Source organism: Lepus europaeus, chromosome 13 (assembly GCF_033115175.1).
Source record: "Lepus europaeus isolate LE1 chromosome 13, mLepTim1.pri, whole genome shotgun sequence".
In the NCBI taxonomy this organism is placed as follows: Eukaryota; Metazoa; Chordata; class Mammalia; order Lagomorpha; family Leporidae; genus Lepus; species Lepus europaeus.
The window spans coordinates 79,996,208-80,012,389 of NC_084839.1; the positions used below are offsets into that span (position 1 = coordinate 79,996,208).

The window sequence follows — 16,182 nt, forward strand, 5'->3', positions numbered from 1 at the left end:
TACTAGTTATAGCATTAATTCACATTGGACAACACATTAAGGACAGATCCCACATGAGGAGTAAGTACACAGTGACTCCTGTTTTCCTTTTTTTGTATATTCTATACAAAATTTATATTCTATACAAAATCTGTACAATGTTTTGTAATTCTCATCATAGAGATCTTTGACATCCTTGGTTAAATTTATTCCAAGGTATTTGACTATATTTGTAGCTATTGTGAAAGGCATTGATCTTAGAATTTCTTTCTCGGGCATTGCGTTTTCTTTATATACAAAAAAATGTTGATTTGTGTGTTTGTGGGGGGTGTGTATTGACTTTATATCCTGATAATTTACCAAACTCTTCTATGAGAAATTTTCCTTTATGTCCTGTATGGATTTCAGTAGTTCGTGCATTTGCTTCTGATTGCCTCTATATAATCTTATGATCAATTTTCTGAATTCTATTTCTTGCATTTCTTCCATCTCATCATCTTCACAATCTAGTATTGAAGTGTTATTTTGGTGGTGTCAGGTTGTCTTCGTTATTCTTGTTTCTTGAATTAGTGTGTTTGTTCAGCATTTGTGGAGATACACATTTCTTCCTTTTTTTTTTTTTTTTTTCCTTTCTGTGGTGGCTTTTATCTTTGTACTAAGACTCTGTAGGTAAGTAGTGGTGTCTACTTTTAGTGAATATCTAGAGGTGTGTGGTAGGTGTGGCCAGGGAGCTCTGTTCAGTTCTCCAAGTTAAGGGCATGCCTAAGGTGACACACCCAGGTTTGGTGTGGTAAATCTTTTTTTTTTTTTTTTTTTTTTTTCTTTTTAAATCAGAAGGGAAGTTTATTCTGCTCAGCTGAGCTCCTCTCCACAAAGGAGACCAGTGCCTGGACTCAGTGAGTATAATACTCATCCACTCTGCCCCAGGGACCACACAAAGACCTGCGCAGTCCTCAGTGTAAGCTCAGATTTCCCGGCAATGTCCCTCACCACATAACTAGGAAGCCCTGAGCATGTGGAGTCTCCCACTGTGACTGCCCCAGCCACACATTGAGTCATCCCACAGTCCCAGCACAGAAGCCTCTCACAGTCATGTTCTCCCAGCCTCCTGTTAGTTCTCCCCACCAGAGTCGAGAGTCTCCACTAGGCTGGCTCCTAGGCACAAACATGAGCTAGAGCAGCTGTTGCGTATGTCCAAAATGGCACTTGCTCTATCAGCTCTTTACATGACATCGTTGTAAAGTGATTGGGGAGAGAAAAATGTGTCCCTCTTTTTTTTTTCCTCCCCCTCCCCAAGTTTGGCATGTACACTATCCCCCATGGGGCTACAAGCCCAATTCCCTCGAGGCTTCCTTGCAGTTTTATTGCCAATGGCTTGGGCTGCTACAGTATGATCTCACCTCACTTTCGAGTGCTGGTGATTAGGCCATCAGGTGCTGTTGTCCTCTGAGTTGTGGGTGTCCACGCCCTCCATGTAGGTCCACCATGACCCTCTAATTTGCATAGAGTTTCCTCTGCTGTTTTCTCCCTAACTGTTCCCTGAGACCACAGCTCTCCACTATTTTTAAACTATTTTCTCCTGGACTAGAGCAGTAAGCTCCCTCCCTATTCTGCCATAGTGGAACATCTCCCAATTTAATGCTTTTTAACATTGTACAGTGCTGCAAAATTGACACACATTCAGTAGAAACCATACTTTTAATTTTTATCTTTTCCTGGGCTATCGTTGTGCACTATGATCCTCTCTCACAATGCTGCACACCCTCCGTGGTTCTGAGAAGAAACTGACCCTGCACAGAGTGCTGTGTGGTAAACTGTGATGTTGCATAGATTATGTACATTAAATGCACAGGGTTTATCAGGACATAATCCCACTGTAAGTGGAGGAGCATGTGTGCTCTAACTTGCAAAGTCTTAGACGTGGACATTTTGATTTTTCCCAGTTTTCCATTCTAGTGATGAACGCTCCTTATGTTTGACTTTCTGTACTTGTGACAATTCTATAAGTTTCCTAGAAGAAAGTATCCTGGGTCCTAGGACTTGTATTTTTAATTTAATTCATTGTAATACTATTACACCTTTGTTTTGTAAACTTAATAATAAAAAAGGAAAAGGCTCAAGGAAAATGGAATTAAAAGATAAGTTTGCTCTGCTGTAGAATTTTTCTAAATTCCATGCATACTGGGTTTTTTTAAGATTGATTAATTTATTTTAAGGACAGTGTTAGAGGGAGATCTTCCATCTATGGGTTCACTTCCCAGATAGCTGTAATAGCCAGGGCTGGGTCAGTCTGAAGCCAGGAGCTTCAATCGGGTCTCCCACAAGGGTGCAGGGGCCCAAGCACATGCACCTGAGAAAGCAGTGGAGGGTGGCATATTAGCAGGGAGCTGGATTGGAAGCAAAGCAACCAGAACACAAACCAGTGCCCATGTGAGATGCTGGTGCTATAGGTGGTGGCTTAACTCACTGCTCCACAGTGCCAGCCCCCATGCATAGTTTTTGCAGTGATATACATCTTACATGAATTTTTTTTTGAAAACTGCTCAATATGTGTAAAGACTTTGGAAGGGGGCCAGCGCCATGGCATAGATGAAGCCACTGCCCACAGTGCCGGCATCCCATATGGATGCTGGTTCAAGTCCTGGCTGCTCCACTTCTGATCCAGCTCTCTGCTATGGCCTGGGAAAGCAGTGGAAGATGACCCAAGTCTTTGGGTCCCTACACCTATGTGGGAGCCCTTGAAGAACCCCCTGTTTCAGATCAGCGTAGCTCCAGCCATTGCAGCCATCTGGGCAATGAACCAGCAAATGGAAGACATCTCTCTTTGTCTCTGTCTCTCTTTGTCTCTCTTTGTCTCGCTCTGTCTTGCTCTGTCTCTTTGTCTCACTCTGTCACTCGCTCACTCTCACTCTCTCTTGCTCTCACTCGCTCTGTCTCTCTTTGCCTGCCTCTGCCTTTCTGTAACTCCACCTTTCAAATAAATCGTACAAATAACTTTGGAGCCAAGTTGAAATTTTACCTTCTACGTGTTTGTTGCTATGCTACATTCTGGGTACGATATAGAAAATTAAGAAATTGCTTACCCTCAAAACTCTCCTAATACACTAAAGAACATTTGTCAACTATATAGGAAACAAGCAAAATTATACAAGATATGAGAGAAGTGGTAGTACATAGGACAGTCTTACACAATTCATGTTCAAAAGGAAAGGAGACAAATGAGGAAAAATACAGCTTGTCATCTCTAATAAATTAATTGTAACATATGGTAAAATAGCAAACATTGGTGACCCTTAATGATTTTTTTTTTGTTTTGCCAGTGGAATCATATCTGACCTTTTTCCTGGAGTCCAAATTCCAGAACATGATTATGGCATTTTGCAGTCAACAATCGTGGACGTGATGAATGGACAAAATCTTCAGCCTGAGATGTGTATGGTTAAAAAAGTGATACAGTTCTATGAGACTATGCTAGTAAGGCATGGTGTTATGTTGGTTGGGCCAACAGGAGGTGGAAAGACCACAGTTTACCGAATACTAGCAGAAACTTTAGGGAATCTGCAAAAACTCGGTACAGGCAACCCCTTTTTCCAAGCAGTTAAAACGTACGTTCTTAACCCTAAATCAATCACAATGGGTGAATTATATGGTGAAGTTAACAACATAACCTTGGAATGGAAAGACGGTTTGATGGCACTAAGCGTCCGAGCAGCTGCAAATGATACTTCCGAGGACCATAAGTGGATCATCAGTGATGGGCCAGTGGATGCTCTTTGGATTGAAAATATGAATACAGTGTTGGACGACAACAAGATGCTTTGCTTGGCCAACAGTGAGAGGATAAAACTCACACCTCAGATCCACATGCTCTTTGAGGTAAATGTGCGCCTTGCTGTGGGGTGAGACCACAGGCTCAGCTGGCATTCCTTCCTCGTGTTAGTCTGTCTGCCACTGCTATAACCAAATACCAGAGGCTGGGCACATTATAAGGAGAAGTGGTTTATTTAGCTCACAGTTTTGGAGACTGAAAGGGGTACTCCAGCTTGAATTTCAGTTGGGCTTGTGGTGAGGGCAGATGGCATCGTGGTGAGATTGGGTGAGACAAGAAGCCAAAGACTGAGAAAAGGGTCAGTCTTGCTCTGTTAGAACAATCATCACTTAAAGACCTATGGTCCCACAAGAACTTCCTTAATCCTGTCCAGAACAGCACTCCCAGTAACCTAATGACCTCCCACTAGATCCCACCTTGTAAAGGTCCCACCACCTCTTTCTTTTTTAAGATTTATTTAATTTATTTGAAAGGTAGAGTTACAGAGAGGGGACAGGGGGAGACAGATATTCAATCTGCTGGTTCACTCCCCAAATGGCTGCAACAGCTGGAGCCGGGCTTATCCAGAGCCAGGAGCTTCTTCCAAGTCTCTCACGTGGATGCAGGAGCCCAGAGACTTCAGCCATCTTCTATATTCCCAGATGCATTAGCAGGGAGCTACATCAGAAGTGGAGCAGCAGAGACTTGAACCGATACCTATATGGGATGGCAGCACTGCAGGCGACAGCCTAATCAGCTACGCCACCTCACCAGCCCTCTCACCACCTATTAACATTGTCCTTTTGGGTCCAAGCATTCAGCACATGAGCCCTTTATCAGACACACTAAAATCATATACAAACCATAGCTGTCATGAAATTGTTTTTATCATACTGATATCATTCACTATCTAGTATACCAACTGTCATTCTATTTCTTTGTAGATACTTATTGAATTACTCTTTTGTAGTAGAGTTTCAACCCTGAGTGATTGAAATATGGATGTGCACCAAATGCAAATATTAGGACACCACCCTCTTTCTCTACTCATTCATAACTACGAGATTGAATGCCTACCATGTGCTAGGTGTTAGGCTAGGTGTTGGGATGCAAGAAGAGAAAGGAAAGAGAAATTCAAGAGAAGAAAAAAAATAACTGTCCCTTCCCATAAGGCTTTGATGATATCAACATATGTTCAAGTTGTTTGTGTGTGTGTGTGTGTGTTTGTTTTTTATTTTGCCTTATTCCTCACTTAAGTTTCCTTACCCATTTCTAGCTAATTACTGCTCTCCCACATTTCTTCCACATGAAGCCATTCAGTGCTAAACTTTCAAAGTGTGAATCATTCACACTGAGGTCCGAACAAGGAAGTATCACGTTAACTGTTTCCTCCTGAACTTTCTTCAACTTTAGGTGCAAGATCTAAGGGTTGCCTCCCCTGCAACAGTAAGTCGATGTGGCATGGTGTTTGTGGATCCCGGAGAATTGAAATGGATGCCTTATGTTAAAACTTGGATGAAGAGTATTTCTAAAAAAGTAAGTACAACCAGGTATTCCCCAATGCCTCCATTCGTTAGGGCTCACACTGACCAATAGTGCACAAGTAGCAATAGGTTAAGCGCTCCTTGTGGTCTCATGAGGGAATTCCATCAACTTCTACAGCCCCTCCCCCACATCTGCCTCCACTGTTACTCAGCCTACCTGGCTCTACTTCCTGCCTCCCCTGCCTGACTTCTCTCCAGAATGGTTCCTCTCGAGTATAAACACAAGCTACTCCCTCAAGTTCCCAATGAAACACCTGGAACAGGCTGCAGCATTGAAAATACTTTGCAAAAAGTTCAAGGTTAATGAGATGGAGTTACAATGAAGAAAAAGAGTATTTAAATCCGAACTCTGTCATTGTTTGTAGATTCTTAGGAGCCCCATAACCCCTCTGAGAGTCAGAGAAAAAACAAAGTCCGTTCACCTCCCACTTCAGTTGTAGGGCAAACAGCCAAGACACATTCTAACCTCAGAGGCCCAATTCAGAACAACTCGGTTCCAAACTATCCTCCATACCCTCTCCATTCTAAAGTAGCATTTTCTCTTCACCTTGACTTAAAAAGTAGTCATTAGAAGCGTTTCCCTATTCCACCCCTGACTCCAAGGAAACCCTCTTCTCTGCCTCTGCCCCTCCAGAAATGACTTTGAAAACTGTTGTTTTTCTCATCTGATAACAATGGAGTACTTTACCAAAGAAATGATGGAAAGGCATTTGGCAAGGCTGCTAAGCCACTGTTTGGGATGCCCATATCCCATATCAGAGTACCTAGATGCAAGTTCCAGCTCCACTCTCCATTCCACTACTAACTTCCTACTAACACCTACCCTGGGAAGTAGCACGGGGAGACCAGGAAGTTCCTGGCTTTAGCCTGGCCCAACCCTAACTACTGGGGGGATTTGGGAAGTAAATCAGTGGATGAAAGGTAGACCTCTTCCTCTCTCCCTTTCTCCCTCTCTCCCACTCTCCATCTCTCCCTCCACTAAATTAAATAACCAATTTTTTTTACAAAATTATTCTCAGAAATGAGAACTTTCATGTATACAAAAAGATTGTAAACCTTCCTGTAGTAATTTTTAATTAGCAGGTTTGATTATGCTAAGAGCATTTTAGGTTTATGGAAAAATTGAGCAAAGTACAGAGAGTTTCCATGTACTCCCCTTCCCCAAACACAGTTTCTCCTTTGTATTGGATAGATGCATGGTACACTTGTTAAAACTGTTGAGCCAGTGTTGACACATTATTACTAACCAATGTCCATACTTTACATTTAAGATTCACTCTGTGTCATTTGTACCCACCATTATAGTATCATATAGAATAGATTTTTAGGACAGTGAAGCTATATCTATATATCAGTTCTTATCTACAAACCCCTAGAAACCATTTTACTATCTCTTCCAGAATGCCATACAGTTGAAATTATATATAACATAGCCTTGACAGACTTAGCAATACACATTTTTTTTTTCACTTAGCAAAGGGAAAGGCCTCCATGTCTTTCTGTGAGTTGATAGCTTATTTCTTTTTAGCACTGAATAATATTACTTCATATAGATGTACCACTGTTCATTTATCTATTCTCCTTCTTGAAGATATGCTGGTCCTATCCAAGTTTTGGCAATTGTGAAAACTGGCGTAAGCTCTAGTGTGCAGGTTTTTGTGTGGACATAGCTTTCAACTCATTTGGGTAAATTCCCAGGAGTATAGTTGATGGATCGTATGGTACATAGTTAGTTTTGTAAGAATCTGTCAGACTCTCTTCCTGAGTGGCTTTAATCATTTTGTATTTCCACCAACAATAAGAGTTCCTATTGCCCACATCATAGCCAGCACTGGGCATCATCAATGTTTGGGATTTCATCTACTCTGACATGTAGTGCTATCTTGTTGCTTTAATTTGTAATTCCCTAATTACATATGACTTCATATGCTGACTCATAATCTGTACATCTTCTTTAATATGTTAAAAAAGGTCTTTGTTCCATTTAATTGTATGTGCTTTCTTATTGTTGGGTTTTTGGAGGGTTGTATATTTTGGATACAAATTTTCTATCAGATTTTGTATTTTGCAAATAGTTTCTGCAAGTCAATGTCCTGTATTGTTGTTATTAACAATACAAATACAATTTGACACTCTTGTTTATGGCGTCAGTAATCCCCCTAGGCTCTAGTCATGAGCTGCCAAGGCTATGGAAGCCTTTTGAGTTTCAACTCCGATCTTATTTAGACAAGGCCATAGTCAAAGTGGAAGTTCTCTCCTCCCTTCAGAGAAAGGTACCTCCTTCTTTGATGGCCCCATTCTTTCCACTGGGATCTCACTCGCAGAGATCTTTCATTTAGGTCTTCTTTTTTTTTTTTTTTTTTTCCCTAGAGTGTCTTGGCTTTCCATGCCTAAAATACTCTCATGGGCTCTTGAGCCAGATCCAAATGCCTTAAGGGCTGATTCTGAGGCCAGAGTGCTATTTAGGACATCTGCTATTCTATGAGTCTGCTGTGTCTCCTGCTTCCCATGTTAATCAACAACAGGAGTCACTGTGTACTTACGTCTCATGTGGGATCTGTCCTTAATGTGTTGTCCAATGTGAAGTAATGCTATAACTAGTACTGAGACAGTATTTTTACACTCTGTGTTTCTGTGTGGGTGCAAACTGATGAAATCCTTACTTAGTATATACTGAATTGATCTTCTGTACATAAAGATAATTGAAAATGAAAAAAAAAACTTAGTTTTAAATTGGAAATTGCATAGAAAATTAATCAATTTTTAAAAAATATCATGTAGGATCTCTGTCCTTAATGTGCTGTACATTGTGATTTAATGCTATAACTAGTACTCCAACAGTATTTTTCACTTTGTGTTGCTATGTAGGGGCAAACTGTTGAAATATTTACTTAATATATACTAAACTGATCTTCTGTATATAAAGAGAATTGAAAATGAATCTTGGCCGGCGCCGCGGCTCACTAGGCTAATCCTCCGCCTTGCGGCGCCGGCACACCGGGTTCTAGTCCCAGTCAGGGCACTGATCCTGTCCCGGTTGCCCCTCTTCCAGGCCAGCTCTCTGCTGTGGCCAGGGAGTGCAGTGGAGGATGGCCTAAGTGCTTGGGTCCTGCACCCCATGGGAGACCAGGATAAGCCCCTGGCTCCTGCCATCGGATCAGCGCAGTGCGCCGGCCGCAGCGCGCCAACCGCGGCGGCCATTGGAGGGTGAACCAACGGCAAAAGGAAGACCTTTCTCTCTGTCTCTCTCTCTCACTGTCCACTCTGCCTGTCAAAAAAAAAAAAAAGAAAGAAAGAAAGAAAATGAATCTTGATGTGAATGGAAGGGGAGAGGGAGCAGGAAAGGGGAGGGTTGCGGGTGGGAGGGAAGTTATGGGGGGGGAAGCCATTGTAATCCATAAGCTGTACTTTGGAAATTTATATTCATTAAATAAAAGTTAAAAAAAAACAATACAAATACAAAAATTTCTCTTCAAATACAGTGAACAGTCTTTCACGGAGCAGCTTTTTACTTTAATGAAGAACAACTTAACCCATTTTTTTCTCAAATATGCTTTTGTTGTTATATCTAAAAACTTTTAAACCCCAGTCACCTAAATTTCCCTCATGTTATCTTCTATAAGTTTTATATCTTGTGTTTTACATTTAGTTTACTAACCATTTTGAATTAATCTTCATAAAAGGCATACTGTCAGGATCTAGTCTTTTTTCTTCTTATGGATATTCAATTGTTCTAGCACCACTTGTTGAAAAGACTATCCTTTCTCTATTAGCTTGCAGTTTACTGTATCTGTCTGGGTCTATTTCTAAGCTGTCTATTCTGTTATGTTGACCTATTGTGTCCCTTTGCCAACCATGCACTCTTGATTATTATAACTATAGTAAATCAGGGTCTTCCAACTCTGAACTTCAATATCTTATTTACTAGTCTGGGTATTTTGCCTTTCTACGTAAACTTTAGGTATGTTTTGCCAATATCTTCCATATAACTTACTGGAATCTTAACTAAGATTGTACTGAATTTATAGATGAAATCAGGAAGAACTGAAACCCTAACAAAGTTTAGTTTTCTCTCCATTTATTAAGGACTTCTTTGACTTGTTTCACCAGAGTGTTAGTTTTCCTCATAGAGATTTAATACATATTTTGTTAGCTTTATAATGATTTCAGTGTTAATGACATTTATTTCAAATTCCAGTTGTTCATTGACAGTACACAAAGAAGTGACTTATATTTGCATGTGCTAACTTCATATCTTGCCACCTTGCTTTCCCAAGTTCCTGCTTTGTTTTGTCAATTTGTGGGGAACTTTCATTTGGATAGTCATGTTCTGTGAACAAATACTTCTTCCTTTCCAATCTGTATACCTCATTTCCTTTTATTGTCCTATGGCATTATCTAGGACTTCTTGTGCAATGTCGAGTAGAAGTGGAATGAGGGACTGAATCCATTTTTAAACTACCTTTCATATATATATTAAACTTCTATATTTTTATTCTTAATTGTTAAACATCACTAACAGAGGAGAGTATATGAAATATATGTATATGGACAATTTAAGAATTAATAAAACTAATACTCCTGTACTCTTTACTAGTCTGGAATTTAAACATTGTCAACTATCCAGAATCTTTTCCATGTGTTGCAAATGTGTCCTTAAATTTTGCTTCAGATACTTTCATGCTGGTCAGCATGGGAGTTTTGACCAGCTGCGTTTCTGACCTGTGCTGATTCACCATTCCCCAGGCAACCTGGTGGTTCCCCACTCCTAAAAGGTCACTATATTGATGCTGAACTTAGTGCAAACACATGATCGACATAGCACACTACAGCCCAGGCCTCCTGCATTACCTTCTCCAGTACCTGAGGCTACTGGTGTCACACCTCTGTGCCCTGAGATTATTTTTTAATGTTTATATATTTTGGTCTAAAGGTCACTGAGTATATTTAAATATACAGATTTTTAACTAATCTCTTTAAACCTAATTATGTATTTCATCTAGTCTTGCTAAAATATTCTTTGTCTCCTTTTCAGCTGAATGAGGAAACTCAAGAATATTTATTGAACCTTTTTCAACGTTATGTTGATGAAGGTTTAAATTTTATCAACAAGAAGTGCAGCCAAGCAATGCCACAAGTAGACATCAGCAAAGTCACCACCCTGTGTTGCTTATTGGAGTCTTTAATACTTGGGAAAGATGGAGCTAACTTGGCAATGGTATGAGTAATTTTCTTACTACTATGATGCTAGGAAAATAAGATTATTGTACAGATCCTTTATAAGTAAATCTAAGTTTTCTGAAATGATTAACATTCCTTCTAACTTGAAAATCTAGAGTCTATAGTCTATTCCTCTATTAAACTTTGGATTCCCTTGCTGTCTACAACATATTTCCAATACCACATATTTCCAATCTGTTTATGCAACTTGCATATGCAGTCATAAGCAAAGGTGTAGTCGTCAGTTGAAAGACAGCTTTGGGCTTCTTTTCCTAATATGTCTTGTCACTCACTTTTTTCTCAGTCTTCTATTGTATGTAACTATAAGAACATATCACTCTACACCACTGAATGAGGTATAAAAATATACACGGTGTCCATTTGTGTGTCTCAACAAAAAATAAGACCTCTAGACTTTACAACTTAGGAGTCCTGTGTTTTCCTATAAAATATAAAACTGTTTCTCTTTATTCTTCCAGGAGCAGACAAAGCTGAACACCGTACTATGTCAGACTTTTGTATTCTGTTATTTATGGTCTTTGGGTGGAAACCTAACTGAGAACTACTGGGATTCCTTTGATACATTCATTCGAACACAGTTTGATGATAATCCTGATGCCAGGGTAAGAACAAAAGAAATTCAAACACAGTAATTCTGAATCACTGAAATTAAGCTTTAAAACTTTAAGAGCCTTATTTCTACTGTGAATGTGGATTATTCACCAAGAGACTTTTTGAACTATTAGCTTTTTAACTATATATATATATATATATATGTATGTATATATATATGTGTGTATATATATATATATCATGTATTGCATTAAAACATTTAGACTTCTCCAAGTTATATGAAGAAGTGTAAGTATGTAAAAACTCTTATAGATTAATATTAAATTTCTGCTTTATAAATCTCTTTCACAGTATGGTTTGCAATTTTAAAGCAACTTTCTGTGTATCCTAAGACTAAGGAAGTGAATAAAGATATAGAGAATAATGACAAACAGGTCTCTCACTGTTAGAGATTTATATGGGAGGAGAAAAATTAGAATGTACCCTGTGTTACTGGATTGCAATTGGAGGTGTCAGTACTTGTGAATTTTCAAAATATTAGCATATATACACCTAAACATGAAAATTGATGTTTGTGTATTCTTAAATTACAGTACTTTTAAGATAGTTTTATTAGGGCATAACCCCTCATTCATCAAGGAGCTTCTGTGTGTATGTTACATGTGTCTATGTATATTCATACATACACAAATCCTTAATTCTGTGCTAAGAGAGATTAGACACAATGACACCTCAGTAGCAAAAGGAGCATAACTAGCATCCAAATTCCTATATCGTGTGCTCCACGAATGGGAATCGGGAATCCTTAGTGAAAGAGTTGATTCCAAAACTGGTATAGGGAATGTACAAAATGAGCCTGGATCTTCTAATGCCGAATAATAAAAAAGAATGTGGAGAATGATGTGACATGTCAGAAGAACTCAGGAGCCAGTTGGGAGGGACTCCCACTGGTCAAAACTGGGTATATCGGAGCATCAAAATAAATGATGACTGTCTAAAATTTTACCTCTGAATAAATTAATAGTGTGCACTTACAGACTTTTAACAAAACCGTATATGTCTAAATAAGTATGTAAAGGAGAAGAAAAAGCTCTTCCTTAAGACCAGCCCCAACAAATTGGTGTAGTAGGAGTCATGGATAGAATTAGGAAATCATCATATTACACCATTATCATAATATTGATTTATTCAGGAATCATCAACAGATACTAAAATCAGTAGGTGAAATTTTATTGAGAAACAATATTTACATGGTTTGAAAGTATTTCCACAAACTAATATGCTCAAAGACAAAAAATCTTTTTAAGATTTATTTCTTTGAATGTCAAGATTAGAGAGACAAGTGTCTTCCATCCACTGGTTCTCCCCAAATGGCTGCAACAGCTGGAGCTGAACCAATACAAAGCCAGGAGCTAGGGGCTGCTTCTGGGTCTCATGTGGGTGCAGGGACCTAAGGACTTGAGCCATCCTCCTCTGCTTTCCCAGGTGCATTAGCAAGGAGCTAGATTGGAAGTGGAGCAGCCAATACTCAAACCAGCACCCATATGTGATGCCGGCGCTGCAGGCCAGGTCTTCAACCCACTGTGCCATAGTGCCAGCCCCCCAAAATAGTAACTTTAATAGAAACTGTGCAGATATTAACTTTTTAATTACTTGATTAATTTAACTTCATTAGTGTCAAGTCTTCCTCCTGAACTGGGACACTGTGAGGGCTATATTCTTGTCTTTGTGATTTCTCTTCAAAAATACATACCCAGACTATAATCCTGAGAATACACCTGAAAAAACCAAACTGATCAGTATTTTCTAAAATAAACTGACTCAAATATGTCCTTTCATGAGACACAAAAGCTGAGGAGCTTTTCTGGATGAAAAAAGACTAATGACATAGAAATAAATGTAGGCTGGCACTGCAGCTCAATAGGCTAATCCTCCGCCTGTGGCGCTGGCACCCAGGGTTCTAGTCCTGGTCGGAGCGCCGGATTCTGTCCCAGTTGCTCCTCTTCCAGTCCAGCTCTCTGCTGTGGCCCGGGAGTGCAGTGGAGGATGGCCCAAGTCCTTGGGCCCTGCACCTGCATGGGAGACCAGGAGAAGCACCTGGCTCCTGGCTTCGGATCAGTGCGGGGCGCTGGCTGCAGCGGCCATTGGGGGTGAACCAATGGAAAAAGGAAGACCTTTCTCTCTGTCTCTCTCTCACTGTCCACTCTGCCTGTCAAAAAAAAAAAAAAAAAAAACTAAATGTAATATAGACTTGGAAAAAAAGTATAGTTACAGGAAAAATTGGAAATACTTGAAGAAAGAAAAAACATAGTAATATCAGTGTTCAGTATCCTGATTTTGGTTATTTTTACTATGGTTATGTATGAAAATATACACTTGGCCGGCGCCGCAGCTCACTAGGCTAATCCTCTGCCTGCGGTGCCGACACCCCGGGTTCTAGTCCCAGTTGGGGCGCCAGATTCTGTCCCGGTTGCTCCTCTCCCAGTCCAGCTCTCTGCTGTGGCCCCGGAGTGCAGTGGAGGATGGCCCAAGTGCTTGGGCCCTGCACCCGCGTGGGAGACCAGGAGAAGCACCTGGCTCCTGGCTTCAGATCGGTGCAGTGCACCAGCTGTAGCAGCCATTTGGGGGATGAACCAACGGAAAAAGGAAAACCTTTCTTTCTGTCTCTCTCTCTCACTATCCACTCTGCCTGTCCAAAAAAAAAAAAAAATACACTCAACTACTTAAAGTAAGGTGGAATCATTTGTACAATTGGCTCTCACAGAGTGAGAGAAAGATAGTAATAAAACAAATACTGCAAAATGTGAACAATTGGTAAATCTGAATAAAGGACACATGAGAGATCTTTGTAGTATTCTTTTAGTTTTTAAGTTTTTAAAATTAGATTAAGCTACCAAAATAAAAAGGATTCTCTAAGAATCTGACCTTTAGATTAGGATTTTCAGTAAACATGAGACCCTACTGGATCCTCCAGATGCTTGTGGCATTAAGAAGACTCAAGACAACTGGACTGTTAAGACAGACACACCCACCAGTTCCACGCAAGTCATGTGGGATCATCAGAGGGCAGCAGGAGATGGCTCTTAAAATCTTACAAAAGATGTTACATGGGACCTCAAGAGGTTTTTTCAAATAGGATAAGAATGGGTGTTAGCCTAATGGTTAAGATGCCTGCATCTCACATCAGACTGTTCAGGATCAACCCCCAGCTCCACCTCCTGACTCCAGCTTCCTGACAATGCAGACTCTAGGAGGCACCCATGATGGCTCAAGTGAGTAGGTCCCTGCCTCTCACATGAGACCCAGATTGTGCTCCTGGCTCCTGGCATTGTAGGCATTTGAGGAGTGAAACAGTAGACAGGTTCTTTTGTTCACTCTTGCTCTGTTGCCACCTCTACCCCTCAAATTTTGAAAAATGAGCCTTCTCTCCTTTGTGACTGTAATAAACAACTTCCTTGGATCCCTTCTTTCCCCACGGCTACTACCTGAAGTTCTTGAGTTCCTCATTTGGATTATAAGATCATTGAAGACAGAGACTGGACATCCTTTAGCACTTTTCCCCAGCACCAACTACAAGATGTGGCATGGAGTAAACCTCTCAATGCTAAATTGAATTGAAAGTGCTTTACAATTCCAACACAGGATTTTAATATAACCATATCAGATTTTTTTCGTTCGTTGTATTGCATAATTATGTTTTAAAAAAATGGTCTATAGAGAGAAAGAAATCCAAATCCGTTTATCTTCTCTGATCACCCTTGTTTCTGTGAGACTGTGTCTCCTACCATGTGTCAATATGATCTACTGCCTATTGAAAGCCAGCTTTAATTGTGTGCTTTAGCTTCCCAGCTCTGGTGATCTGTGGAGCATTCACATGGACTTTGACACCAAAAGGCTGGATCCCTGGGAACGAATCATACCTACCTTCAAGTACAGCCGAGATGTCCCATTTTTTGAGATGCTTGTCCCCACGACTGACACAGTGCGCTATGGGTATCTGATGGAAAAGCTACTGGCTGTCAAGCATTCAGTGCTGTTCACTGGCTTAACTGGAGTTGGCAAGGTGGGAAACCTACGTCAGACAAGAAGTACTATCCAAAAACGTAGGCATAGGAGGCAGCACCAGAAATGATACAGTATTCCTCGGGAAATTTTATGCCTGTCTTAGGAAGAAAGTAACTATGGTGACTCTATATCAACCCTGGGAATTACTCCAAAGCTTGGTGGTTTGTGAATAGATCCTTAGGTTGATATTGCATAAACCAGAAAATCCTGTATACTAGTGTTTATGTACAGGGGCTTTTGTGTTGTATCCCATCAGTATTTCTGAGACCACCACTTCACTGGTTTTGTGGGAATTGGCCAGAGCAGTTTGTGTCCCTAAAAGATCACTGATAAAGATAAGCTTGTCCCATCTGCCGATTTACTTCTAGCTGACACAGCACTGGTGTCATCATACTGTTTGTGGGAGGCAGGGAGTCAGTTAGAGGAGGACCGTTTAGGCTTCTTGGCTTTAGAAAAGTCTACCCAAATGGGCTCACTGTTTCCTTCTAAATATTTCTAAAACAAATGTGGATCTTTGGTGACTTGTCCTATCAAATTGGCTTGGGTAGTAACCAAGATGGAATTTAGAAAAACTAAAATAAAACCTTCTGCTGAGGTAGAGTTGATAAGAACATTTCTTTGGTTCTGATATATATAATTAAGTGGGGTATCTAGTAAAAGCAAAGTACACATTTCTATCTGACTTTAACCTCTCTTGTTATCCTACTTCTTCTTGTACTCAATTATAACCGATATAGGCAACCAAAAGATGTTAAATGTGAATTTAATTAACTTTTTATTTAAAGTCTGTTATTGCAAAAGGATTGCTGAATAGAATACAAGAATCGGCTGGATATGTCCCTGTTTATCTCAATTTTTCTGCTCAAACGTCATCTGCAAGGACACAAGAGATCATTGAGTCGAAACTGGAAAGGAAAAGAAAAAACGTCCTAGGTAAGAATTATCCTTTCAGTTGGTCGCACACAAATTATTCATAAAACTAATGTATCATAC

At 40.1% G+C, this 16,182-nt stretch overlaps 1 protein-coding gene across 1 annotated transcript in view; it reads left to right on the forward strand.

The window, feature by feature from the left end:
- The window catches only part of DNAH6 (dynein axonemal heavy chain 6), a 287,841-nt gene that overhangs the window by 149,999 nt on the left and 121,660 nt on the right, over nucleotides 1-16,182 (forward strand). The window contains exons 33-38 of the mRNA XM_062208725.1: nucleotides 3,300-3,855; nucleotides 5,201-5,323; nucleotides 10,367-10,549; nucleotides 11,031-11,174; nucleotides 14,966-15,187; nucleotides 15,975-16,122. Of these exons, the coding sequence (XP_062064709.1) occupies nucleotides 3,300-3,855; nucleotides 5,201-5,323; nucleotides 10,367-10,549; nucleotides 11,031-11,174; nucleotides 14,966-15,187; nucleotides 15,975-16,122 (1,376 nt within the window). The remainder of the gene's footprint in view (nucleotides 1-3,299; nucleotides 3,856-5,200; nucleotides 5,324-10,366; nucleotides 10,550-11,030; nucleotides 11,175-14,965; nucleotides 15,188-15,974; nucleotides 16,123-16,182) is intronic.